This window comes from Halichoerus grypus, chromosome 12 (assembly GCF_964656455.1).
Source record: "Halichoerus grypus chromosome 12, mHalGry1.hap1.1, whole genome shotgun sequence".
Lineage (NCBI taxonomy): Eukaryota > Metazoa > Chordata > Mammalia > Carnivora > Phocidae > Halichoerus > Halichoerus grypus.
Window position 1 is genome coordinate 66,355,132 of NC_135723.1, and position 27,203 is coordinate 66,382,334.

General features: G+C 39.9%; 1 protein-coding gene across 3 annotated transcripts in view; it reads right to left on the reverse strand.

The window, feature by feature from the left end:
• The window catches only part of AOAH (acyloxyacyl hydrolase), a 165,138-nt gene extending 138,610 nt beyond the window's left edge, over positions 1 to 26,528 (reverse strand). Inside the window, exons 1-2 of one of the 3 annotated variants that reach the window (XM_078059463.1) lie at positions 25,961 to 26,528; positions 8,036 to 8,131 (exon numbers count right to left, since the gene is read on the reverse strand). In XM_078059463.1, the coding sequence (XP_077915589.1) occupies positions 8,036 to 8,131; positions 25,961 to 26,087 (223 nt within the window). In that variant the 5' untranslated portion in view covers positions 26,088 to 26,528. The remainder of the gene's footprint in view (positions 1 to 8,035; positions 8,132 to 25,960) is intronic. The other 2 variants (XM_036101073.2, XM_078059462.1) reach the window with 2 other exon arrangements.
• Between the last annotated feature and the right edge of the window lie 675 nt (positions 26,529 to 27,203).

The window sequence follows — 27,203 nt, forward strand, 5'->3', positions numbered from 1 at the left end:
AAATTCAGGATGTTCCTTTAGGCAAAAGAAGTGATTTATGATGGGATGGGGCTTCTAGAGTAGTTACCTATCTGTTCCTTCTTGACCTGGGCTATGTTTACCAGGGTATTCACCTTTTAATAACTGATAAAGCTATACATTTGTTTTGTGTGGCTTTCTATATTTGTTTTACCAAAAACAGGTTAAAAAATTACTCGCTGAACAATACCATATATTGTTTATGGATTCATACAAGTGAATGTGAAAGTATAAAACTTGACAAGAACAATACCCATCAAGTTCATATGAGTGGTTCCCTCTAAGGAGATGGGAGGAGAATGGAACTGGGGGTGAGGGGAAGCCACATTCTAATTTCATAAAAGAAAGATGATGTAAATATGTCAAAACCTTAGCAATGGTCAATCTGGGACATCGTAAACACATGTGTTAGTGTAATATTCTCTCTTGATCCTTAGTTTAAATTCCAAGAAATTTAGCTTGTGAATGCATATTGTTACTGAATGCAATAAATCATCCGAAAATGCTTAGGCGCTGTTGGCACAGGATGCTCTGTAAACCCAAGACACAACTGCCATTAGTCTAGCTTCCTTACTTTGAAAAAATTCATCCTTGGTGAATTTGTTTTTTAACATTAAATGAATGACAATTTGACTCTCAAGGAAGTTTACCCATTGTGACTGTTCACCTAATAGTGTTCTATAAGGGAAATAGAATCAATATTTTCTCAATTTTGTTGAGATTGAAAGAGAAAAACACAACTTGTGTATTTTTTGTACTTAATCATTTTTATTCATTCTAGAACATAGAGATAATTTTAAATTATGATTTAATCATCAAACATAATACTTATTCCACCCCAATCTGTAAATTTGCTAAGTATGCTTTCTATTTCTTAATTTAAATTTTAGGTAGTTAACATATAATGCATATTGATTTCTGGAGTAGAATGCAGTGATTCATCACTTACATACAACACCCAGTGCTCATCATAACAAGTGCCCTCCTTAATACCCATCACCCATCTGTCCCATCCCCCACCCACCTCCTTCCATCAGCCCTCAGTTTGTTCTCTTATCAATGGTCTCTTATGGCTTGTTTCCCTCTCTTCTTTTTTTCTTTTCTCCCTTCCCATATGTTCATCTGTTTTCTTTCTTAAATTCCACATAGTGAATGAGAGCATATGGTATTTGTTTTTCTCTGACTTATTTCACTTAGCATAATACACTCTAACTCTATCTGTGTCATTGTAAATGGCAAGATTTCATTCTTTTTGATGGCTGAGGAGTATTCCATTTTATACATACATACATATATATATATATATATACACATATACACACCACATCTTCTTTATCCATTCATCAGTTGATGGATATTTGGGCTCTCTCCATAGTTTGGCTATTGTTGATAATGCTGCTATAAACATTGGGGTGCATGTATCCCTTCGAATCTGTACTTGTGTATCCTTTGGGTAAATAGGAGTGCAATTGCTGGATCATAGGGTAGTTGTATTTTTAACATTTTGAGGAACCTCCATACTGTTCTCCAGAGTGGCTGCACCAGCTTGTATTCCCACCAACAGTGCAAGAGGGTTCCCGTTCTCTTCATCCTTGCCAACATCTGTTGTTTCTTGCGTTATTAAGTTCAGCCGTCCTGAGAGGTGTAAGATGGTATCTCATCATGGTTTTGATTTGTATTTCTCTGATGATGAGTGATGCTGAGCATCTTTTCATGTGTTTGTTAGCCATCTGGTTGCCTTTTTTGGAAAAGTGTCTATTCATGTCTTCTGCCCATTTCTTAACTGGGTTATTTGTTTTTTGGGTGTTGAGTTTGACAAGTTCTTTATAGATTTTGGATACTAAACCTTTATTAGATATGTCATTTGCAAATATCTTCTCCTATTCCCTAGGCTACCTTTTAGTTTTGTTGATTGTTTCCTTCACTGTGCAGAAGCTTTTTATCTTGATGAAGTCCCAATAGTTCATTTTTGCTTTTGTTTCCCTTGCCTGTGGTGATGTGTCTAGTAAGAAGTTGCTACAGCCGAGGTCAAAGAGGTTGCTCCCTGTGTTCTCTGGGATTTTGGTGGTTTCCAGTCTCACATTTAGGTCTTTCATCCATTTTGAATTTATTTTTGTATATGGTGTAAGAAAGTCGTCCAGTTTCATTCTTCTGCGTGTTGCTGTCCAGTTCTCCCAGCACCATTTGTTGAAAAGACCATCTTTTTTCCATTGGATATTCTTTCCTGCTTTGTTGAAGATTAGTTGACCATAGAGTTGAGGGTCATTTCTGGGTTCTCTATGCTGTTCCATTGATCTATGTGTCTGTTTTTGTGCCAGTACTATACTGTCTTGATGACTACAGCTTTGTAGTATAGCTTGAAATCGAGAGCTGTGATGCCTCCAGTTTTTTCTTTTTCAGAATTGCTTTGGCTATTCGAGGTCTTTTGTGGTTCCATCCAAATTTTAAGATTGTTCTATCTCTGTGAAAAATACTGGTCGTATTTTGATGGGGATTGCATTAAATGCATAGATTGCTTTGGGTATTATAGACATTTTAACAATATTTGTTCTTCCAATCTAAATGCGTAGATTGCTTTGGGTATTATAGACATTTTAACAATGTTTGTTCTTCCAATCCATGAGCATGGAATGCTTTTCCGTTTCTTTGTGTCCTCTTCAATTTCTCTCATAAGTATTCTATAGTTTTCGGAGTATAGATCTTTCACTTCTTTAGTTAGAGTTATTCCTAGGTATCTTATTGTTTTGGATGCAATTGCAAATGGAATTGATTCCTTGATTTCTTTTTCTGCTGCTTCATTATTGGTATATAGAAATGCAACAGATTTTTGTACACTGATTTTATATCCTGTGACATTGCTCAATTCATGTATGAGTTCTAGTAATTTTTTGGTGGAGTCTTTCAGATTTTCTACATAGAGTATCATGCTGTCTGCAAATAGTGAAAGTCTGACTTCTTCCTTGCCCATTTGGATGCCTTTTATTTCTTTTTGTTATCTGATCGCTGAGGCTAAGATTTCCAGTACTATGTTAAATAGTAATGGTGGGAGTGGACATCCTTGTCTTGTTCCTGACTGTAGGGGAAAGACTCTCAGTTTTTCCCCACTGAGGATAATGTTAGCTGTGGGTCTTTCATATATGATGTGGAGGTATGTTCCATCTATCCCTACTTTGTTGAGGTTTTTTTTTTGTTGTTTTTGTTTTGTTTTGTTTTTTAATCAGGAAAGGATGTTTGTATTTTGTCAAATGCTTTTTCTGCATCCATTGACAGGATCATTTGGTTCTTTTCTTTTCCTTTATTAATATGGTGTATCACATTCATTTATTTGCAAATATTAAACCACCCCTGCAGCCCAGGAATAAATCCCACTTGATCATGGTGAATAATGCTTTTAATGTACTGTTGAATCTTATTTGCTAGTATTTTATTGAGAATTTTTGCATCCATGTTCATCAGGGATATTGGCCTATAATTCTCCTTTTTAGTGGGGTCTTTGTCTGGTTTTGGAATCAAGGTAATGCCGGCTTTGTAGAATGAGTTTGGAAGTTTTCCTTCCATTTCTATTTTTTGGAACAGTTTGCAAAGAATAGGTATTAACTCTTCTTTAAATGTCTGGTAGAATTCCCCTGGGAAGCCATCCAGCCCAGGACTTTTGTTCTTTTGGGAGATTTTTGATTACTGATTCAATTTCTTTGCTGATTATGGGTCTGTTCACATTTTCCATTTCTTCCTGTTTCAGTTTTGGTAGTTTGTAAGTTTCTAGGAATTTGTCCATTTTCTCCAGGTTGCCCAGTTTGTTGGCATATAATTTTTCACAGTATTCTTATAATTGTTTCTATTTCTGTGGTATTGGTTGTGATCTCTCCTCTATCATTTGTGATTTTATCTTTCTCTCTCTTTTTAAGTATGGCTTAATTTTATTAATTCTTTAATTTTATTAATTCTTTCGAAGAACTAGCTCTTAGTTTCATTAATCCATTCTGCTGAGGTTTTTTTTGTTTCTATATCATTTATTTCTGCTCCAATCTTTATTATTTCCTTTCTGCTGGCTTTAGGCTTTATTTGCTGTTCCTTTTCTAGCTCCTTTAGGCGTAAGCTTAGGTTGTGTATTTGAGACTTTTTTTGCTTCTTGAGGTAGGCCTGTACTGCAATATACTTCCCTCTTAGGATTGCTTTGGCTGCATCCCAGATATTTTGGGCTGTCGTGCTTTCATTTTCATTTGCTTCCATGTATTTTTAAAATTCTTTAATTTCCTGGTTAACCCATTCATTCTTTAGTAGGTGTTCTTTAACCTCCATGTATCTGAGGTCTTTCCAAATTTTTCTTGTGGTTGATTTCCAGTTTCATAACATTGTGTCCTGAAAATACGTATAGTATGATCTTGATCTTTTTATACTTGTTGAGGGCTGATTTGTGACCCAGTATGTGATTTATTCTGGAGAATGTTCCATGCACACTAGAGAAGAATATGTATTCTGCTGCTTTAGGATGAAATGTTCTGAATATATCTGTTAATTCCATCTGGTCCAGTGTGTCACTCAAAGCCATTGTTTCCTTATTGATTTTCTGCTTAGATGATCTATCCATTGCTGTAAGTGTGGTGTTAAAGTCCCCTAATATTATTGTATGATGATCAACAGGTTTCTTCATGTTTATTATTAATTTATTTATATATTTTAGTGCTCCCAAGTTGGGGACATAAATATTTACAATTGTTAGATCGTTTTGAGGGACAGACCCATTAGTTATGATATAATGCCTTCCTTCATCTCTTATTACAGTCTTTATTTTAAAATCTAGTTTGCTGATATAAATATGGCTACACTGGCTTTCTTTTGCCATCCATTAGCATGATAGATGGTTCTCCATCCCCTCACTTTCAATCTGCAGGTCTAAAATGTGTCTCTTATAAGCAGCATGTAGATAGATCTTGTTTTTTCATCCATTCTGATTCCCTATGTCTTTTGATTGGAGGACCTAATCCAGTTACATTCAGAGTGATTATTGAGAGAGATGAATTTAGTGCCAGTGTGTAACCTGTAGAGTTGGTGTTTCTGGTGATTCTCTCTGGTCCTTTCTAGTCTTTGTTGCTTTTGGCCTTTTTTTTCCTCCACTCAAAGAGTCTCTCTTAAAATTTTTTACAGGGCTTGTTTAGTGGTCACGAACTCCTTTAGTTTTTGTTTGTCTGGAAAACAAACTCTCCTTCTATTCTGAATGACAGCCTTGCTGGATAAAGAATTCTTGGATGCATATTTTTCCCATTCAGCACATTGAATATTTCCTTCCACTCCTTTCTGGTTTGCCAAGTTTCTGTGCGAACTCGATCTGTCTTCCTCCCTTGTAGGTTAAAGACCTTTTTCCCTTGTTGCTTTCGGGATTCTTTCCTTGTCTGTGTATTTTGTCAATTTGGCCATGATATGCCTTGGTGATGGCTGGCTTTTGTTGAATTTAATGGGAATTCTCTGTGCTTTTTGGATTTTGATGTCTGTGTCCATCCCCAGATTAGAGAAGTTTTCAGCTATAATTTGTTCAAATAAACCTTCTGCCCCTTTATCTCTCTTTTCATCATCTGGGACTCCCATGATACAAATGCCATTACGTTTTACTTAGTCACTGAATTCTCTAAGTCTACCTTCATGGTCCATTACCGTTCTTTCCCTCTTCTTTTTGGCTTCATTATTTTCCATAATTCTATCTTCTACATCACTGATTCACTCCCCTGCTTTGCCCATCCTCCTTTTTATGGCTTCTATTTGTGTTTGCATCTTGGTTGTAGCATTTTTAATTTCGGCCTGACTAGATTTTAGTTCTTTTATCTCTGTAGTAAGGGATTCTCTAGTGTCTTTTATGCTTTGTTCAAAACTCAGTAGTATCCTCATAATCATTGTTTTAAATTCTAGTGCAGACATTTTATTTATATCTGTATTGATTAAATCCCTGGCCATGAGTTCTACTTCGTGTTCTTTCTTTTGGGGTAAATTCCTCCATCTTGTCATTTTGTCCAGAAAAGAAAAGAGGAAAGAGAAAAAAGAACAAAAAAAAAAAAAAAAAAAAAAAATAAACAAAAACAGAGAAAAAGAAAACAAGAAAAAAACCCCACAGAACAAGAAAACAAAACAAAAACAAAAACAATAACCACAAAAAAAATCCCCCCAAACCAAACTAGATCCTGGGTGTGCTTTGTTCCGCTTCTTAAAAGAATCTAGATCCCAAAATAAAAAAATAAAATGAAATGACAGTAGACAAAAAAATAAATATATGAAAGGTATAGATATAAAAATTTAAAAAATAATAAAACATTAAAAAAAGGAATTGGAAAGTATAAGAAAATAAATGAAAAAATAATAAGAATAAAAGAAATAGAGAATACAAGTAAAAAGGAAGCTCGATCCCATTTCCCCTAGAGCTGAAGCTATGCAGCACTCTATGATCAATAAACTTGGTGGGAACTAGTTGGTTATGCTGGTCTTCTGCGGGAGGGCCCTGCTGCATTGATTCTCAGGCCGACCTGTCTCAGCGGAAACACCTCCCCAGGACGCAGTGGGGTGAGGCTTGGTGTATGGGGCTCCGGCCTCCACTAGATGGCGCTGTTTTTGCTCCCCGAATTTCAGCGCTGCTGGGCAGGATGAATACGGCGGTGCCCTGCCCTCTAGCCTCAGAGCTGAAAGTTCACACCCCCTACTCTTCTGTGAACCCTCACAGAAAAGCAAACAATCACCCTATTTGTGTCCCTGGTTTCTGTCAGAACCCTGCATTCACCCTGCCTGTGTTCGAGCCTTTTTTATCTCAGGTGGGTAACTAAGTTTCAAAACCAGATTTCAGGGTCGCCCGCCACTCAGACCACACTGTTCCTCTCGGGGAGGTTCTCCCCACGCTTGCCTGCCCCTCCCAGGAAAGCGGTGCCCAGACCGCCCGGCGGCTCACAGTTTATAGCAGGAAGCCGGCGCCAAGACCTGCTGCTCTCTGCAGGCCTCTCCGCTCCTATGCCTGGGAACAGCGCCGCACCTTGCGCCACCCGTTCTTCCTGCGACCCAGGGGATCCTCAGACCACCCTGTCACTCCTGGGGTTCTGCCCCTCTTCGCCACCTGAGCACCTTTAATCCAGGCTCGTCTCCCACAGTAGGGAACTTCAAAGTTCCGATTTTGTGTTCCGCGGCTTCCAATACTTCGCAGTAGCCTCGGCAAGCTGGCTCCCTCCCCGCCACCGCTTCCACAGCTCTGTCTCTCCCCAGTGAATTTCCGCACCCCCTACCTTCCAGAAGGTGGTCGCTTTTCTACTTGTAGACTTGCAGTTTTGTTCTCTTAGACCTCCCATTGACTTCCTGGGTGTTCGGAATAACTTGATAACTATCTAGCTGTGTTTGAGGGACAAGACGAGCTCAGGGTCCTCCTGCTCCGCCACCAACTTAACTCCTCCCCTCCACAACTTGTTTAAATCATCAATCAGTTCCTTTTTTTTTTTTTTTGGAGGATGGATAAGATGATTTTATTGAGATCCGGTTCAAATCGGTGGAATGTTCCCAGATTATTTTCCCAGTTGGGGTTTTAAGATCATTTGTCTTCTCAGCCTAAACAAAGCTCTGTGTTGGTAGGGCTGTGAGTGCATCTGGGAATGTGCATGTGGTTAAATTAACATAAATCATTGAAAATTATCCATTTTTTTCATTATTTTGACCTTCTTGGTACTTAAGGCAATGAACCCCAGTTGGGCAAATCCTTATAAATGTAACACATGAAAAAAAATTAGCCATTCTGCATATCATTCCCTAAATGTCCACAGCAATCTCATCCTGCCATGATGGACAATGAACGTCGGGAAACAAAACTGCCTTGAGTGGTTTTGTGTATCTATGTGTTTGTTTTAATTTCTATGAGCCTCATAAGAATATCAACTCACATAAATAACTCAATCACATTCTTCTCCATAAGCAGGTGTAGGGTATAAACTCACTCAGGATGACTCAAGAATCAAACGAAGAAGCAGACCCACAGCTGCATGTCCCTTTCTGTATTTACCAGGCAGGTAGCTGCAGAGTCTCTCCATTGAGGCCTCCACCGTGGAGTTGTGAACTTGAGCAAGCTGTTCAATCACGGATACCACCATCACACAGGCTACAAAGGCGGGCAGAAGAACACATCAGCAGTGTCATAAAGAAAACCCTGCTGGAGGGCCAGGGGGAAGGAAGGGATACGTGTGTGTCCTTAGGAACACCAACCTTTCCACAACACACAACTTTTGTTTGCTAAGCCTTTTAAAATCTGCCGTGTGCATTCAGGCACTGTGAGTTGTAGTGAAGTGTGAAGTATGCTAAGATGGTGTGTTTGAGGATCAGAAAGATTGGTTGTCAGTTCAGTTTTGCTACTTGGAAGCTATGTGACTTTGGGGAGGTAACTGAATCCTTGTTTATTTCTATTTTGATCACATGGGAGAAAGACATGGTATTTAAAGGAGATAGTGCAGAAATAAACCAGCCAGCACAGAGTAGAAGCTCAATAGACATTGGCTTCTTTCCTCTGTCCTTTTCTTCCTTTTTGCAGTAGATGGCTTCATTGTGAATAGGATCATTCCCACCCCATACATGCTCAGCTGGGACCTAGGGTCAGTTTTTTAATTTTAGAAAAGTGGTGGAAATTGCTCAGCATTTGGAGTCAGAAGACCTGGTATTGAGTCCTGTCCTTGAATCTTGGACTCAACGTCCAGGCTTTCTAAGACTTGGTCTCCTCACTGCAAAGTAGGTAATAAGTTTCCTATAGGGCTGTTGTAACGATTAAGGGAGATAACAGTGCACCTGAATGTGCTTTTGAAATCGTAACACTATTGTAAAATACCATTTACCTCCCGGCTATAAAGCACTCTGCTTGAAAGCATGTAACACAATATAATACGTGTTTAGAAGGAACCTCAGATTAAATTAGAAATATATTCCTTCAGCTACCTTGATATATAAGTGCATAGGCCCAGAAATACTAGGCTGATACCCCTTAGAAATTTCTATCACCAGCCTTGATCTCCTGAATGCTCGGGGAAGCCCAAACCTCCTTTTTCCAAAGGGAGGGGACTCTTTCTTCTATACACAAAGGGTTGGTTGGCCAAAGATCAGTAAGTCTGTGAGAGGAAATTTTTAGGCCTCCTTGAGATAAGAAGAGTGGCATTTATTAGCAGAGGTTGGTTTCTAAGGAGGCAAAATAAGGCTTATATCCCAAATGAAGTAGTTCCAGGGTGCCTGGCCCAGTAGTAATCTTGCTATTATCCATCTGCTCAAGGAGTTGGGAACCCAAATTTACATGCAGTGTCATTAAAACCAGATTTCTACCAGGACCCCTTGAGGGAAGGTGGCTGATAACAGATGTGATAGTACAATTGAACATTTCTAGACAGATAAAGCTGGACAAAGCTGGACTCATCTAATCTGAGACAGTGTGATCTTGAAAACCAGTCTTACTGTTCTGAGAGCACCGGGCACATTTATCAACATCAACTATCAAGGTTGATTAGATGTGCTTTTAACGTAATCCATGCATTGAGGATTTTATTACAATGAATTTAGTAGCTAATACTTATTAGCACTTTATGGTCTAAAAAGCATTTTCATATGTATTTTATTTTAAAAACATTTCAAAAATACAGATGCAATGCAATCTCAGTTTAGAAAACAAAAAATACAGAATAAACAAGATAAACATCCTTTAAATCACCCAGAGATAAACCAATTTCATTTTTATTTTAAATATATAAAATATATTTAACGTATGTGAATATATTCAACATTTATAATACACTCTTATACCTTAATTTATGTCTCAGCCAATCACCTCTTAGGTGGAACCAAATAAATTTTAATAACCACAATTGAAAAACAATTATAAATAATTATATTGCAATGTGGTAAGAGGATGCAGTGTGGTATAGTTGAAAAGGGAGAGGAATTAAAAAATAAACTTGGATTCAAATAGTGGATCAGTTAGTTACAAAAGTGCAACTTGGAACAAGTTACCTACTCTTCTGGAACTTCATTTCTAAGAGTTTAGAGTTGGACCATAAGTTCATTGAGGGTGGGAATGGGGTCTTAACTCTGACTTTGAGAGCCTGATACAGGGCCTGGTTTGGAGTCAGATGACAGAGAGGTTTGCTGACTTGAAGTAAGCTGACTGGAATGACATTTCAGTTGTCAGTTGCTGGGGGTCTCCATAGGAAAAGCATAACGGCTGCACCTGAAGTTGTGTTCTGACTCGGTCATTCTCCCCAACAACGTTGCTTACTCTTTGTCCTGTTGCAGGGCATAGTGCCTGGCTATACTCATTCTGGCGTGAGACAACCAGTGCTAGCTCGAGTCAAATAGCAGATTCTGTAGCGAATAGTCATGACTTGCAGCTCAGGATCAAAGAAGGCGGTGGAGGGGTACCTGGGTGGCTCAGTCAGTTGAGCGTCTCACTCTTGGCTTTGGCTCAGGTCATGATCTCAGAGTTGTGGGATCGAGCCCTGAGTCAGGCTCCAAGCTCAGCGGGAAGTCTGTTTGGGAGTCTCTTTCTCCCTCTCCCTCTGGCCCTCCCCCCACTTGCGTGGAAATGCATGCACTCTCTCTCCCTCTTAAATAAATAAATCAATCTTAAAAAAAAAAAACAAGGCAGTGGAGATTGGGTTGAAATCTTGCATAACAATCACTTCATCTGGTACTTCATCAATGAGCGGCTTCACCCAGAGTGGACTTGAAATACAAGTATGCCTTTGTTTTAATCCAGGGCTTGGAAGGATCAATGCAAAGCAAATTGTGCTGCTCAAAACCAACCTGCTTCTTTGTATGTATAGATATGGGTTTTTCTTTTACGCAGAGGAATCCCATCAAGGACTCTTAAGACTTTGGTGGTTCCTTAGCACTGCTTGCTAAAATTGGAAATCATTAGATAAAAAGGAGCCAAAAAAAAAAAAAAATCAACTGTCTCTGAAGATCGGGTGGATCTTGCCATTACCCTCACTCTGCATGGTGAAGAGTTATGATCAAAAGGGCTCTGCAGAAAAGTGGGTTATGGGGTTTGAAATATGTGAACGCCGAGGTTGGACTCCACTTTGCTTTGAGTCCTGCCCACTTGGGCATCCCCGCCCATTTCCAGCAGGCTCGACTCCCCTTCCAGCTGGATTGTTAATTTAGGGTCTGCAGTGAGATGTGTTCTGAATCCTTCAGTTGGCAAGAATGGAGAAATTGACTTTGCTTTAGTTTCTAATAAGAGGTTCCACAGGCTTGACAAGCTAAAGAATGTTTTCCCTGGGACAGATGCATGAGCAGAGTAATTCCTTCCATTACAGGCCATTCTCTGGCTGCTAATAAAAGGCCTGGCTCTGCTAAAGTGAGTTTGTCCAAGCTACTGTTCATTTAAGAAGTGATGAGAGCCGGTGAGTGCTGTGCATTTTGCTCAGTGGTCACCATCTGAAACCTCACATATGGCAAATCTCTTCTCACATGGCATCTGAGACTAGTGAGTATAATCGAAACAGACACTCCTGATATTGTAGGAAAAGACATGAATGGGCCCAAATAAAAACACCTGCCACAGGGATCTGCTTCTGGATGCATACCTCAGGTAGGCTGCAGACTATACCCAGAATCCTTTTGAAATGAAACAGGACTCTTGCACGTCTAATTATAATCATATCTGTGCTGGCTGGAAATGCAGCCACGGCAGAGAGCAGGCGAAAAGATTTCCCATTTGTCTGAAGCCCACACTTCATGGAAAAGCCTGGAAAGCACTTGGCACTCCTCAGAGCCAGGGTCAGCATGACAATACTTCCTTTATGACCCTAAGTGGGGGCATAAATAATTCATCACATGGCTAGAGTGTGCCCTACAGTTTTCTTTTTCTTTTTTCTTTTTTAAGATTTTATTTATTTATTTAAGAGAGAGAGAGAGAGAGAGAGAGCACGAGTCCGGTGAGAGGCAAAGAGAGAAGCAGACTCTCCACGGAGCAGGGAGCTGACGTGGGGCTTCGATCCCAGGACTCCGGGATCATGACCTGAGTTGAAGGCAGATGCTTAACCAACTGAGCCACCCAGGTGCCCCTGCCCTACAGTTTTCAAAGTGTTTTGCATACATTATCATCTCATTCAAACTTCACAACAACTCCTAGATGTAGGAATTATTGATCTCATTTTACGGACCAGAAACAGACTCAGAGAGGTTCGGTATGTTGCCAAGTATATGGCTAGTACGCAGGAGAGCTGGGACTGGAACAGCGTATGTACTGAGTTCCTTCCAGATGCAGGCACTGTGCTGGGCTCTGAGCACATGCTGAAAACAAACCGATAGAGCTCCTGCCCTCTTAGAGATTATACTCTATTAGAGAAAAGTGATCGTAAATGAGTAAACAAAGAATTATAAATAATTCAGGTGCTATAAAGAAAAGGAACAGGGTGAAGTAGCAGAGGGTAATGAGGATGGGGGTGTTATAAACCTTAGCTAGAGCCAATAAAGAAGGCTTCTCTGTAGAATACACACAAAAAATAACTAATATAATGGAAAGGATCATGAGGAGCTGGGGCAAGTTTTGTAAGAGGTGGGGGCTGCTGACACCCACTTCATGGCATAAAACTAGGAAAGCCTGGCACCAGAACCCAGTGGTGAAAGATGAGGTGGGGGGAAAGGAAGAGGCCAGGTTTGAGGGATTTGTAGATTGCAAAAGAGCCAGGGATTTTTCCAGAGAGTGATGGGGAGCCATGACTGGGTTTTGTTGGAAGGAGCTACTGCTATCTGATCTATGTCTTTAAGTTACCATGCTGGCTGTCATGGGGAGGAAGGCCCTTAGGGGACAAAGGTGGGAGCAGAGAGAGGAAGTAGGAGGCTATTTTGTTCCTGGAGAGAGGTGATGGTGGATCGCAGAGAATAACGAGTGGCAGGGGGAACAGAGGAAAAACAGACTGTTTTGGGATCTATTGTGGAGGTTCACCCGATACAATTTATTAATGAAGTGATGTGTGAAGGAAAGAAGTATGAGGAAAAGTGAGAATCAAAACTGACTCCTTTGTTCCTGGTTTGGGCCCAGGGAGGGGCAGAGCACAGGTCTGGGAGCCACGCCACACCGGGGTCCCTGAATCCCTGTTGGACCCACGTGACTTAGTATGTCCCACCTGCCTCCATAGTGCCCCTCAATTCTGTTCTCCTCAGATTTCTCTGCTTGGCTGGGAGCAGAGGACATGGCTTTACATGTTTACATTATTTCTCATGTTGGTGAAAAGAAAGGAAAATAGAAATGTATGAAAATGATCACTTATAATTATCCTACTCTCAGTCTAGTTTCCCTAAGCTATTAGTTACTAAGCCAAAGATGGTAGCACACACCCCAGGGGGGAAGAGGTGGGTGGGAGAAGAAGAAAAAAATGCAAGGGAGGGAAGAGAAGGAAGAAGCTACATTCCAGGAGAGAGTAGAAGAATGTGGGGGTCAGACAGACCTGGGCTCACTTCCTCCTATGACTTACGAGCTGATGTATTCAGTAGGACAGTTAATCTTTCTGAACCCAGATTTTGGCACTCATCAAACAGAATAATAATGCCCACTTGCACGGTACACTAAACATGGCCACGACTGTTTTGCACTTCTTCCCGTGAAGAGGGATGACCCACTTCCCAGTCTTCTGAATGAACCTGGCTTTGTAACCTGTGCACTGGGGAGGAAATGACAGCATGTCGGGTCTGAACCCAGACCTCAAGAAGCCTTGCAGCTTCCACTTTTGCCCTCTTAGAACTTTATAGCTGTGAGCTTGAGCCAGCCTGCTGGAGAGGCCATGTGAAGGGAAATCAAGGTGCCCAGCCAACAGCCTGCCAACGAGGAGATTTGTGAATGAGGGTATTCTAGATCACCCAGCCCCTGTCATTCCACCATCTACCAGCTGAATACAGCAGCAGGAGTGAGCTCAGGAGATACCAGCGGGAGGACCCTCCCAACTGTGCCCAGCCCCAAATTGCCAGCCCACAGGATTGTAAGCTGATGAATGACTGTTGTAGAAGTGTGGAGTGGTTTGTAACTCAGCACAGGCTATCTGACACACTCGGCAAAATTGTTGTGAGGCTTAAGTGATCCAACACATAAAAATGCACATACTGTCTAGCAGAGTCGGCATTTAACAAATGCCTACTGTCAGTTTCTATTCCAACTGCTGAGACCATGGGGTGAAGACATATTCTCCGTGACTCTTTTTAAAATAGAAACTTGTCTTTGAAAAACATATTGTGGTATCAATAGTGTTTTTACTTTTCTATGGCCGAATTTGCTTTTATTGCCGATAGCTAGTATTTTCACTCCATTTGGGCAGATTAGGCTCTGTGGCCTAACCCGACCATCACCTAGAACACCGTCTTTATGAGAAAATGCTCAGTGTGTTCCAAACTTCCAACTTTCGCAAGAACACTGGCAACGAGAGAGGGCAATTTCCTGGTGAGAGGCTGAGCACATTCAAGGCTGAGCAGAGCGCCAAGTAATGGCGGTGAGAAGAAATAAGCAAACTGTGCTGAGAGATGCAGGATGGTTGGCTTGGCTAATTTAGAAATATATAAAAAGCTAATAATAAAGAAATGAGAGTACAGACACAGGAGCCATCCCATCCTGTTATTAATTCAATGCATACTTATAAGCACCTGCTATGTGCTCAGAGGCTTAGGATACAGACGTGAATAAGTGAAGTCACAGACCAGGAGGGAAGCCTGATGACTAGAGAAACAGTCTAGTCCCGGCAGCCTGTAAGCACTATGGTACAGGGACCTGTTAATGTTTTGGAAGCACAGACGAGGAAGAAACGAACTCTGCTTCGAGTAACCGGTGACAGTTTCCTGGAGAATTTGAGTGTTAGAGAATGGGGGGACCTCATTCAACAGAAAAATGCAGGAAGGCCTTCAAGAAGAGAGGCGTAGCATTTTTAAAGACTTGGATATGAGAAAGAGAAGAGTTGGCCAAGGCCCCAGGGTCTGTGGGAAAGACAGAGTGAGAGAGATAGGAAGAGACCCCATCTTGAGGACCCCTGAAGGGCAGACCACAGTGCATGGGCTCCAAATGCTCTAGAGTCTAGAGTATACACCAATGGTTTCAAATATTTTGCTTTGTACCCTGTAAAGGAAATTTGAAAATCTATGTACCCCTTCCACATTTAATGGATGTTAAAGTATTATTAATGGATATCAATTTAAATAGTTGCAAAGAGTATAATTCTAGGCAGACTGTAAATATTAGAGTAGAAATCATACATTAATCTCTATGTATCCAAAGGAATCTAAATACTATAGTGATTTATACCTACTCTCATCCACTGAAAAAAAATAAGCTCAAACTCTTCTTTCACAGTGAGAAATTTATATTGATAATCCCTCTCCTTGAATTCATATTTCAATAAAAGTCTACTTCCTTGAATTTTTCTTCCACTATAGAATTTTATCCCAATGTAATATATTTTTATGGTTGAAAGTATTTTATTGATTGCACTGTTATACTTCTTAACACTAAAAATATGAGTAAAATTTAAATGAAAATTTTAATTTCCTGTGACTATAACTCTAAGTATTAAAAAATTCTTCTGGATAGAGTTGTCATTATTAGTAAAATTAACTTTTCTAAGCAGTATGTATTGCCAATTTGATGAACAATTCCTAAATAATAAAAGTAAAATTTTATTGGAATTGCACTTCTTAATGAGATGACTGGCCTTTTTGATTAGTACTTACATCTGTTGAAGAATAATACTTATTCATGTAAACAGGCAAGGCTCAGTATCATGTCTGTTCCTACTTTTCATTTTTAAAGAGGTAGGTGCTGAGAAAACATGTTTACTTAAGTAAATGGAAATGCAAGGACTTTTGATAGAGTGATGTCACTCAATTCTTTTACTCCTTCTGAGGCAAATGTCAAAAACCTTAAGGTGATCTATCATTGGAAATTATTCCAAATGGTCCATCACCTGACAACTCCATTAAGTGCCCCTTCAATTGTGTTGAAAGCAAAGAACTAGAAACCACCCGACTTGCAAAAACATTTGTTATCTAATCAATGGAGTCTTTCTCAATTTCTGGGAAGTATATTAAAATAAGAAAAAAGTTTTACTAAGACTTCTCTTTTAATTATACCTATTACAATTCACCTAGAGAGACCCTGTTAGAACTTAATATACTCAGAAAGGATTAGGATGTTGAAATATTGTTCTTTTCAATACACTTTTGCCTATATAATATTTTAAGTAAAATCTTTTATCTTAATGCATACTTCATATATATTTTTGTCAAAGTTGGAGCTGCAGATTTAGTTCATCAGGGTATGAGAAATATCCTCTGTATAATCCGAAATAGCAAAGTCAGACCTTATCATTAAAGGCATTAACTAATCAGATTATCTTTCAGAAAATGTATGGCTTCATTTTTCCTTTCACGTCTATATTTGAATTCTAAAAGAGATACTTAGAAATAGAAGATAGATGGATAGACAAACGGATGAATGGGTGAGTGGGTGGGTAGGTGGATGGATGGATGGATGGATGAATAGAAAGAAGGATAGACTGATGATGGGTGGAGGGATAGATAGGTAGATAGATGACAGTTGGATAGATAGAAATAATAGATGATCTTTGACTATGCCCAACAGTTTTTATGTACAAACCTACTTAACTTGAAAAATTTCCACCTGCTGGCAAAGACTTACTACTACCAAAGTTCTTACAAATGTTTTGTTGAAAAAAAAAAAAGTGTTCGATTTTAGATTGTCGTCTTAGCCAACCAGATTTAGAAATCAAACAAAACAATAAAACAAGATCCAAACCCCATAAATACATACCTAGACAATTTTGAAAGCAAATATAGCAAAATATCAATAGTGTTCATCTGGGTTTTGGGTTTACAGTTGATTTTATTCCTTTTTTTTTTTTTTTAAGATTTTATTTATTTGAGAGAGAGCGAGCTTGAGAAGGGGGAGGGACAAAGGGACAAGTAGACTCCCTGCTGAGCACAGAGCCCAATTAGGGCTCAACACAGGGCTGGATCCCAGGACCCTGATATCATGACCTGAGCCCAAGTCAGATGTTTAACCAACTGAGTCACCCATGCACCCCACAGTTGTTTTATTCTTTAAAAATCTTCTTCAGTATTTTCTAAAATCTCTATGAAAGGCACATACTCCTTTATAATTAGAAAAAAACAATAAATTGTATTTTATCAAATAATCTCTCATTGAATAAGCTTTTTAATAGCTGCCCTTTACCTTACTAAGCTCTAGGAAAATGTGAAATGACATTTTCTAGAATACCTTCGTTTCAGCTCTCTGCTGAGTGTTTTTGCAAATGGTGTCTCATTTAATCCTCCTCCTCATAAGATTACTACTTCCTATTTTATGGATGAGAAATATGAGGCTCAGAGAAGTTAAACAACATATCTAAGGCCTTTTAAACAAGCAGTGATTCTACTGCTAACTGGCTAAGAGATTCTAATCCAGATCAGTTGAACCTTGAAATCTATATGCTTCTAAGTGTTACACTGAATATATTAAAATATGGGATCTTGAAAGTGAACATTGTCAATAACATTAATTAAAATAATCATTGCTATATTGAAATTTATATGATTTGTGCATATTTTCTCACAATATTCCTTTCACTTTCTAATGACATTTCCTGGAGAGCAAAAATGTTTAAATTTAATGAGGCAATTTATAAATTTTTTCTGTTTATATAGCCCTTTTGATGTCGTATTTAAGAATCTTTGAATCCAAAGTCACAAAGATTTTCTTCTACATTTTCTTCTAGAAGTTTCATAGCTTTAGCTCTTACCTTGAGACCTATGATCTATTTTGAGTTAATAATTGTGTGTGATTTGAAATAAGCAATCAGATAATGTCACTTCTCCAACAATGGTTTTCAAAATTTTTGACTATTCTAGTTTCTTTGTATTTTCATTAAATTTTAGGATCAGTTTACCAATTCTTAACAAAAAAAGATGTTAGGATTTTGATTGGAGTTGTGTTTAGTTCATAGGTCAATTTGGGGAGCACTGCTATCTTAACACCACTGAGTCTTCCAATCCATTAGCATGATGCTTCTCTCCATTTCTGTAAAGCATGCTTTCATTTCTCTCAACAATGGTTTCTAGTTTTCAGTATAGAGTAATTTAATTCCTTTTGTTAAATTTATTCCTAGGTATTTTTTTATTATATTGTGAATGGAATTGTTTCCTTAATTTCAATTCTTGAAAATTTATTGCTAATATAAACAAATATAATTGGTTTTTATATTAATCTTGAATCCTGCAATCTTATTAAACTTTCCTACTCATTATAGTCATTTTATTGTAGATACCTCAGGATTTTCTATTCAGGATCATGCTGTCTGAAAATAAAGACAGTTTTACTTATAAAGGCAGTTTTACTTATTCCTTTCCAATTTGCTGGGTTCTCTTATTTATTAAACTGAATAGAATTTTCAATAAAAATTGAAAGTAGTGAGAGTGGACATCCTTCCTATGTTCCTGATCTTAGGAGGAAAGCATTCAGTCTTCCATCATTAAATATGAAGCTTGCAGTAGGGTTCTCATATATGTCCTTTATCAGGTTAAGAAAGCTCCTTTTTATTTCATTATTTATTGAGTGTTTTTGACATGGATGGGTGATAGATTTTGTCAAATCATGTTTCTCTTTCTTTTGGGATGCTAATGTAGTTATAGCTTCTACTAATTCACTATATTCCATTAATTGATTTTCAGATGTTAAAATAACTGTGCATATCTAGGATAAATCCCACTTGGTCATGGTGTATAATTCATTTTATATGTTGCTGAATTCAGTTTGTTAATATTTTGTCAAGGATTTTTGCCAATTTTGGATTTTTCTTGTAGCATAAGTGTTTAAAGTTTTAAATTTTCCTCTAAGCACTGATTTAGCTACATTCCATAAAATTTGACATATTGTATTTTCATTTTCATTTAAGCCAAACTATTTTCTAATTTCCCTATGATTTCCTCTTTTATCTATTTTTTTAAAAGAAGTGTGTTGTCTTATTTGCACACATTGCTTTTTTTTTCCAGATTTCTTCCTATTGTTTTCTAATTTCACTGCAAAAATGTTTGTATGATTTCAGATTTTAAAAATGGATTGATACTTGTCTTATTGTCAAGTATATGGTCTATAATGGACAATGTGCCATGTATAGTTAAAAAATGTGTACTTTGCTGTAGGTGAATGGAGTGTTCTATAGATGTTAGTTGGGTCAAGTTAGTTGTTAGTGTTGTTCAGGTCTTCTATAACCTTACTTACTTTTTGTCCCCTTGTTCTATCAGTTACAGAGGGAGGAACATAGACATTTTGAACTGTATTGTTGAACTATCTTTCTTTTGAAATTTTTAATTTTTAAATTTTTGTGTTTTGGGGCTCTGTTATTAAGTGTATGTACATTTACAATTGTCACTTCTTTCTTGATATATTGACCTCTTTATCATTATGGAAGATACTTCTTTGTCTTAGGATTATTTCATTTTTTTTTTTTTTAAGAGAGAGAGAGAGCATGAGCAGGGGAGGGATGGAGGGAGAGAGAGAATCCCAAGCAGGCTCCACACTCAGTATGGAGCTGGATGTGGGGCTTGATCCCATGACCCTGAGATCATGACCTGAGCTGAAATCAAAAGTTGGACACCCAACTGAATGAGCCCCCAGGCACCTCAGGATTATTTCATATCTTAAAGTATATTTTGTCTGATAATAATTTATTTATTCCAACTATCTTACATTAAACCCATTTGTCTTTGAATCTAAAGTGTGTCTCTAGGAGACAGAATATAGTTAGATCTTGCCTTGTTTATCTATTTGATCATCTTGTCTTTTGATTGGCATGTGTTGTTCATTTACATAGGTCAGAGCTATATAAATAGCTACATAAATAGACAGATGGAAACATCATAACTTTACAGGGATTTTACTCTGCTTAATGCTTTGTAACATTCTTTTCTTTCCTCTTTCCCATAGTACATTTGATCTATGTTCTAGTTTCACCCTCCTCCCCAGAATGTATTCATATTCTTCCTGAAGAAAAGCATACTGTTAACTTGAGTTCTTTTGGTTTTGCTCACTTTGTGACCTTTCCCCAAAGTTGTGGTTCTCTCTCTCTGGAGTGTCTTTGGGGTCTTTCTCTTCAGAGTTGTGAGCCCAGAACAATCCAGGAAAAAAAGGCAAATGTAGATGTAGTGAAAGTTGAGATATCGGAAACCTACCATTGTGCTAAGGTTGGGGTTAAAGTCTATGATCATTTAAAAATAAAAGTAGGGGAATTGAGGAGAGGAGGAGGTGTGAAAAGTGGGGGACAAAGTGCAGGGGGCTGAGCTGGGAACCAGGGGGTGACCCTCTAGAGCAGTTCGGTCTGCAGGACCCGGAAAGTGGACGTGAGCCGCGGGTCCTCCGTGAGTGACCGCGTTGCTGAGATAAGTCCCAGAGCTACACCAGCCGTGACACCCCACTTGGGAGCTCTGGGGGCTGGGGACAGAGGCGCACCCTCAGAGGCCGAGAACTTAAATGGCAGAGGGGTACATAAGCCCTTCTGTAGAACAGAGACCAACCCTCAGGAAGGAAAGAAGAGAACCCTGAAGGGGTGGGGAGGATAAATTTAAACACAGAAGGGCTAAGATGAAGTGTTTTCTGCTGTCAGCAGCAGTGGTGGCTTAGGAACAAGTGTTCAGTTACAGAGAAAAAGAGAAAATGAAATTTCTGGATATAAAATTGTGATCATAAATTTTCAAACTTCTCTGCCAGCTCTGTCTAAATCCTTCCTAGTTTTGTCAGTGACACTGTCATCTTACCACTCAACACTTTCTCTTTATCATTCAAACTATAAAGTCATCTCTGACCACTCTGTGTGGGATGCCAGGGCTGGGGGGTGGGGAGAGGGGGATTTAACAGGCTCTCAAGCTGTTTTGTAAATTTAACCAAACATGAATGAGGGGGGAGAAAGGTGGTTTTTTTTTTTTTTTTAAACCTTTTAGAAGGCTTCCTGAGCACCACATAGTGCTTTAAATAAATAAATAAATAAATCCCCTCAAAACTCAACGAATTAATTTAAAATGTCAATGATTTAAAAACATAAAGATTACTTTGTCCCTAAATCACCCATGTAAAGAAAACGATGTTTTGCAGAAATGAACGTGGCTTATTATTGATTCCATAACATTTGGAAAGTGGCAGAAAGAGGCAGAAAGAGGCACTGCTTGTTCACGGACAGTGGAATCAGCGTTTGCTTAGTGATCAGATGGGATGTACAGTTCCATGCAAACAAATTATGGTAAATTGGGAGAGGGGCCACTGGGGCTTTGCACAGCTGGATTTTGGAATCTGTTTAAGACCATGCCCTCCAGGTCTGCCGGTTGGTCCCTACTACAAAGACTCCTTTTGGGTCTGAAGCTGAAGGTGTTTGTTTACACAGGGATGTTGGTTCACTCACTCAGTAACTTCTGTGGTGGTTTCTCTTAGAGTATCTCTCCAGTCACAGCAATCCCCACTTCCGTGAGAGGTGTCTTCTCTGACAAACACATCTGTGCAGTAAGCTCTCCTCACTGCCACCTGCCCCTTGCTCAGTGGTCTAAAGATTTGACCCAGATTCTTGGATTAACAACGAGAAGGAGAGTCCCTCTCTGCGTGTGCTGAATGACTGCAGGCAAACTCTGGACCGCGGGAGCCCATAATCGGCCAAAGGGCCTAGAGCAAGAAAACCAGCTGGTCTGTAGGGTCAGAGATGAAGGCAGTACCACGAGGCCAGAGAGAACTCCCTGGGGCCCTGGCAGCCAACCTTTTTTGGATCCTGGCTCACTGTTTAGAAAAACAGAGTCAGCTCTGTTTTTCTGCCTTTTGGTTCTAAAATTCATTCTTGGGATTCTCATAAGAAAATGTCTTCCTTTTTCTTTTTGCTTACCCTAGCTCAACTCAAGTTAATTCCTGTTACTTACAACCCCAAGAGTTATACTCGGAGTTACCAAAACCCAATGTCTGGGAAACAAGGTAAGGGGATGGGCACATGACAAAAGGAAGACAATAGTTAAAACAACAATTCTTTAAAATATGGGATTTAGATATGACACAAAATGCACAACAGACAAAATAGAAAAAATAGATAAATTGGACTTCATCAAGATGTAAAACTTTTGCACTTCCAAGGATACCATCAAGAAAGGGAAGAAACCCCTTCAGAATGGGAGAAAATATTTACAAATCGTATATTTGATAAGGGATATATATCTAGATTATATAAAGAACTTTTACAATTCAACAATAAAAAGACAGTAACCCAATTTAAAAATGGGCAAATGAGGGGTGCCTGGGTGGCTCATTCAGTTAGGCGTTTGACTTTTGATTTCCGCTCAGGTCATGATCTCAGGGTCTTGGGATCGAGCCCTGCGTCAGGCTCCAGCTCCACGCTCAGCGTCGAGTCCCCTAGAGATTCTCTCTCTCCCGCTCCCTCTCCCCCTCCCCGCCTCGTGCTCTCTAAATAAATAGAATCTTAAAAATAAAAGGGCAAATGACTTAAATAGACATTTTGTCAAAGAAGATATGTAAATGGTCAATAATCATGCAGAAAGATGTTCAACATCATTATCATTTTGGGAAATTCACATCAAAACTAGAATGAGGTATCCATCCATATCCACTAGGATGACTATAATAAGAGAGCTGGGTAATAACAAGGGATCGGTGAGGTTGTGGGGAAATCGTACCCTCATGCACTGAGGGTAGAGATGTAAAACAGTGCAGCAGCTCTAGAAAACAGTCTGACAGGTCCTCAAAATGTTAAACATAGAATTACCATATGACCTGGAAATTCCACTCCTAGGTATATACCCAAGAGAAAAGAAAACAAATGTCCACACAAAAACCTCGTACATGGATATTTGCAGCAGAATTATTCAGAATCGCTAAGAACTGCAAACAACCCCTATGTCCATCAACAATGACTAGATAAACCATGTGGGGCATATCCAGACAATGAACTATTATTCATTCATAAGAAGAAATGAAGTTGGTACATGCTACAGCCTGGATGAACCTTGAAAACATTATGCTAAGTCAAAGAAGTCTATAACAAAAGACCATGTATCATATTATTCCATTTATATGAAGTGTTCATTGAGACCCCCTTTAGGGGCTGAAGGAAGGAGATGGGGAGCGACTGCTAATAAATATTGGGTTTCTTTTTAGCCTGATAAAAGTGTTTGAAGTAAATATTGATGATCAATACACAGCTTATGAATATACTTAATAAACATTATACTTTAAAGGGGGTAAACTTTATAGTATGTGAATTATATCTCAACAATGCTAGAAAATAAAATTTTATTTAAAAAAATGTGGGGAAGAAATATATTGCCCCAACCTAATCCCTTAAAAAAAACGTAATCACACTTATAGTGAAATCTAAGGCAAGTTTTAACTGGCTGTGTAAACTTGGCCAAGTTGCTTATTTCTCTAAGTCTCAATTGTTTCTTCTGCCAAGTGGGAATAATGATGATATATATCCCATAGGGTCATTTTAATGATTAAATGAGGTAGTTCATATAAATCTCTTGGAAGACTGTTAATTATACAATATGTGCTCAATTAATGTTAGCAGTTTCATAGTTACTAACTTATAAATGTAATTGCTACGGCTGAAGAACCCTTCCTTTCTCCATGCACCACTCCAATTAGCTCAGATGCAACTCAGAGAAAAGATGGAGGGCAGCATGGAGAAATGCCGGGAAGCTGCAAGAATGGCTGCAGACCAGACCAAAAATTTTCATTAGTAAGAAACAAATATGATCGCTAAAAGCGCATTGTAATATGGATGGAACGCAATTAATTCAATTGAACTCCATGAAAAATGGGGAAGCAGAACTACTTCCATGTGTTGAGAAGGTGACTATAAATATTTTATTTTATTATGATTTTATAAATCATGGCTAGTGTATACTTTTATGAACAAGGTAAAACTTCATTTTGGAATGGTGATTAGGAAGATCACTGGTGCCTCACAAAGACAATTCCCTACCGCTCAGTTGGATGATCAGAAATCCAACTGGCTGATCCACTTTTCTCAAGGAGATTTTTGTTGCCCAGCACCTTTCAAGAGGGAGGTAATGGCAATGGGATCTTTGAGACCCCTGCAGCTTCCTTCTTTGACTGGCAACACTTGGGTAGAAACATTTCTAAAATTCTAACACTTTACCCCACTCCTCCTCTTTTTCACCCAGCTTATACTTTCACCTTCCTCTGGCTGACTTTATGAATATGATGAGGTTCTTGCAGTCAGCAGTTGTTTGCTTTGAAATGACCAGCCTTTGCTCTGTGCTTCTTGGCTTTCTGCTGGCTCTCCCATGGACACTGCGGTTTATAGGGTTCCTGGGAAGTGGGGTATTACCGCGTGCACTAAGCACCCAGTTTGTCTTTCACTTTAAAGAACTGTAATCAGAACTGTAATGAGAACGGATTCTCATTTTTTCCCCCTAAACTGGACAGTCAATTCCTGAGGACAGAGGCATTTTAGAAATTATTGTTATTCACCTTTGTATCCCTAGCTCGGAGTGCAGACCCTGGCATGTGGTGACCATTCGGTGACCATGAGGCGAGTGGACACGGAGGAAAGTGCCTTTGTGCCAGTGGATTTGAAGTCATCATCCTGCTTTTCATCAGAAAGGAGCAGAAGCCCAGCCAGCATCCCTTCTCTTCTCCTGCCTCCTCCACAGTGTTCTTCCTCTTACTACCAGCTGTGAATGAGCTTCCCTCACTGCTTCCTAAGACACACCCCGCGTTTGGACCTGTAAACCAGAGCACCCCCAGATTCCCTTTTAGGAGATAGCCCCTCCCCCTGTTGCTGGGACTGTTGGTGTTAAGGGCTCACGCCAAGTGCCTCTGCAGGCATTGCCCCCACGCGAGGGAGCTCCCCACTGGGCTCAGTTCATAGCAATGCCTGTTCGGTGTGGCAGTTCCAGGGTCTAGACCCACCTCAGACCACTCTGAAGAGCCATTTGGTTCCAGAATTCTCTGTGGGATTGAGAGAGAGAGAGAGAGAGAGAGAGAGAGAGAGAGAGAGAGAGAGAGGCTATAGCATAGCCCATATTTTCCTCCTACCTATTCCCGCTGCTTCACCCTCTTCATGGTGTTTTCCCCAAGAGCACACCTCTATAAACTCCCCTGTGCACAAATTTCTGAGTCTGTTTCCCGAAGGAACCAATCCCAACAGTGAGACCCCAGCTGGAACCGCCTGTAGCCCCTGGCTCAGCACAGTCAGTGCCGAGTCCATGTTGATCACATGCCGGCCTCGTCCTGCACTCGCCTTTCTTCTTACTGTGAGGACAGGTCAACACCTCGAGGCAGAGTTAGCCAGAAGTCGTGACCTGGGGAAATGGGTGCTAAACCATCATCAAACCTAACCAGCAACAGACTCCCTGAGCTCTTGGGGCCATGGAATATTTGCATAAGAAACCAAATGAACCCCCATGGCTAGCGAGAAGGGCCACAAATTCCTCGACACTCCCCACGAAAAGGAGGGAACAATGTCCCCTACCATTGAGTCTGAGTGGAGAGATCAGGACCACCTGAGCAATAGAAAAGGGCAGAAGTGATGCTGTCTGAGGTCAAAGGCCATCTTCTTTCTACTGTGTGATGGTGCCCACTGTCCTTCTGAAAGGGGTAAGAATTTCAGACTCTTACAAGGGTTGCCCATCCAAGAGAAAAAAAATTCCAATCACCAACGAGGTGGAGGGCTTTTACAACTAATTCAAACGAGTAACTGTGTAGAGTACTCATGTGCCGTCGTGTGAGTGCTCACTCTCGGGCTCAAAGGTTTTCTGTGTTGGTGAGGTTACTGGCACCCGACTTGGAATTCACAGCTATTGATGTCATTAAATAGGTGATTTACTACGCAAAGTATTTGACCCCATTGTTGTGTCCGCCTGAAAAATACACAAAACGCTTACTTACCTACACAGGTGTGGCCGCTGGAGTGTCTGGCGCCGGGCTGGTCGTCAGAGGCTGGAGAGGCCGACGTGCGAAGGGGCAGGAGTAAGAACAGCGTTGTCGCCAAAAGGATATTCCAGAGGGACGTCATCTCAGACCCGTGCACCAGGAGAGACCAGCCTGGCTAGAGGCTGCCCACCGAGGGACACTGAAGCCGGGGCCACGGAAGCTTCTCTTCCGCTCTTTGACCCCCCCACACACACTCCCCACGCTCTCACATATACACACTTTTCATACGTGTGAAGGGACTAGAAAAACATACAAACACTCACAGACCCACTCCTTCCTCTTGCAGAACCGAGAGAGAGAGAGAGAGAAAGAGAGAGAGAGAGAGAGAGAGGGAGAGAGCGTGCCAGACGCCTGCGCCCGGAAAGAGCTTCAACAAGTCCCTGGGAGGCAGGTTTTTTGAGTTAAAAAGTGCTTCGAAAGGACAAACCCAGGTGGCAGCAGCAGCAACAACGTGCCCTTGTGTGCTCGCCAGCTGAAGTCAGTAAGAAGCCAGGGGAACCTCGAGGCTTGCTGGAATCCTCCTGGGGGTGGTTAGGAGGCCCTTCCCCTTTCGCTCTTGCAAAACGAAACAAAACTAAAACTGAAGAAAAAAAAAAAACAAACCACAAACACACAACCTGTAGCAATGTGACCAGCAACGTCTACACGTTATAGAAATTATAATTTGCTCTATTCAGAAGTTATCTAGTTTTGCTCTAAATAATTTTGTATGGTAAGATTGAGCTCCTTATTCTGTTGCTAAAGAATATTCTGGTCAGGTAGTTCTTTTCCCCTGGAGAAGTTGGGTTATTCCTCCGAGGGTCAAGTTTTCTCACGGCCTTCAGTCTGGTGTGCAGGAAATAAGGAATAGAGACAGTAATGTGCAGTCAGCACGGCTGGATTTTAAATCTAATGAGAAGAAGGATGTGCTGGAATTAACCTGTTCATATTTACTTGGCTGTGTGTGATGCATCTCTTTCCTCCAGAATTTCAAAACATGTTTATATTCCCCACCTGTAGATGATTTGTTCATTTTTTTTTAAGAGACTGACTTTCTGTTTTGAAGATGAGAACAGAATACTGTTTTTCTGGGGGTTTGGGGGGAACTGAACCAGATCTTAGATAGAGAAAAGACATATAACCTAAGTGCTTTGTTCTGAAACAGGATACAGCAAAGTCATATGCCATTCTCAGACAAGATAAGGGGATTGCGCCAAAG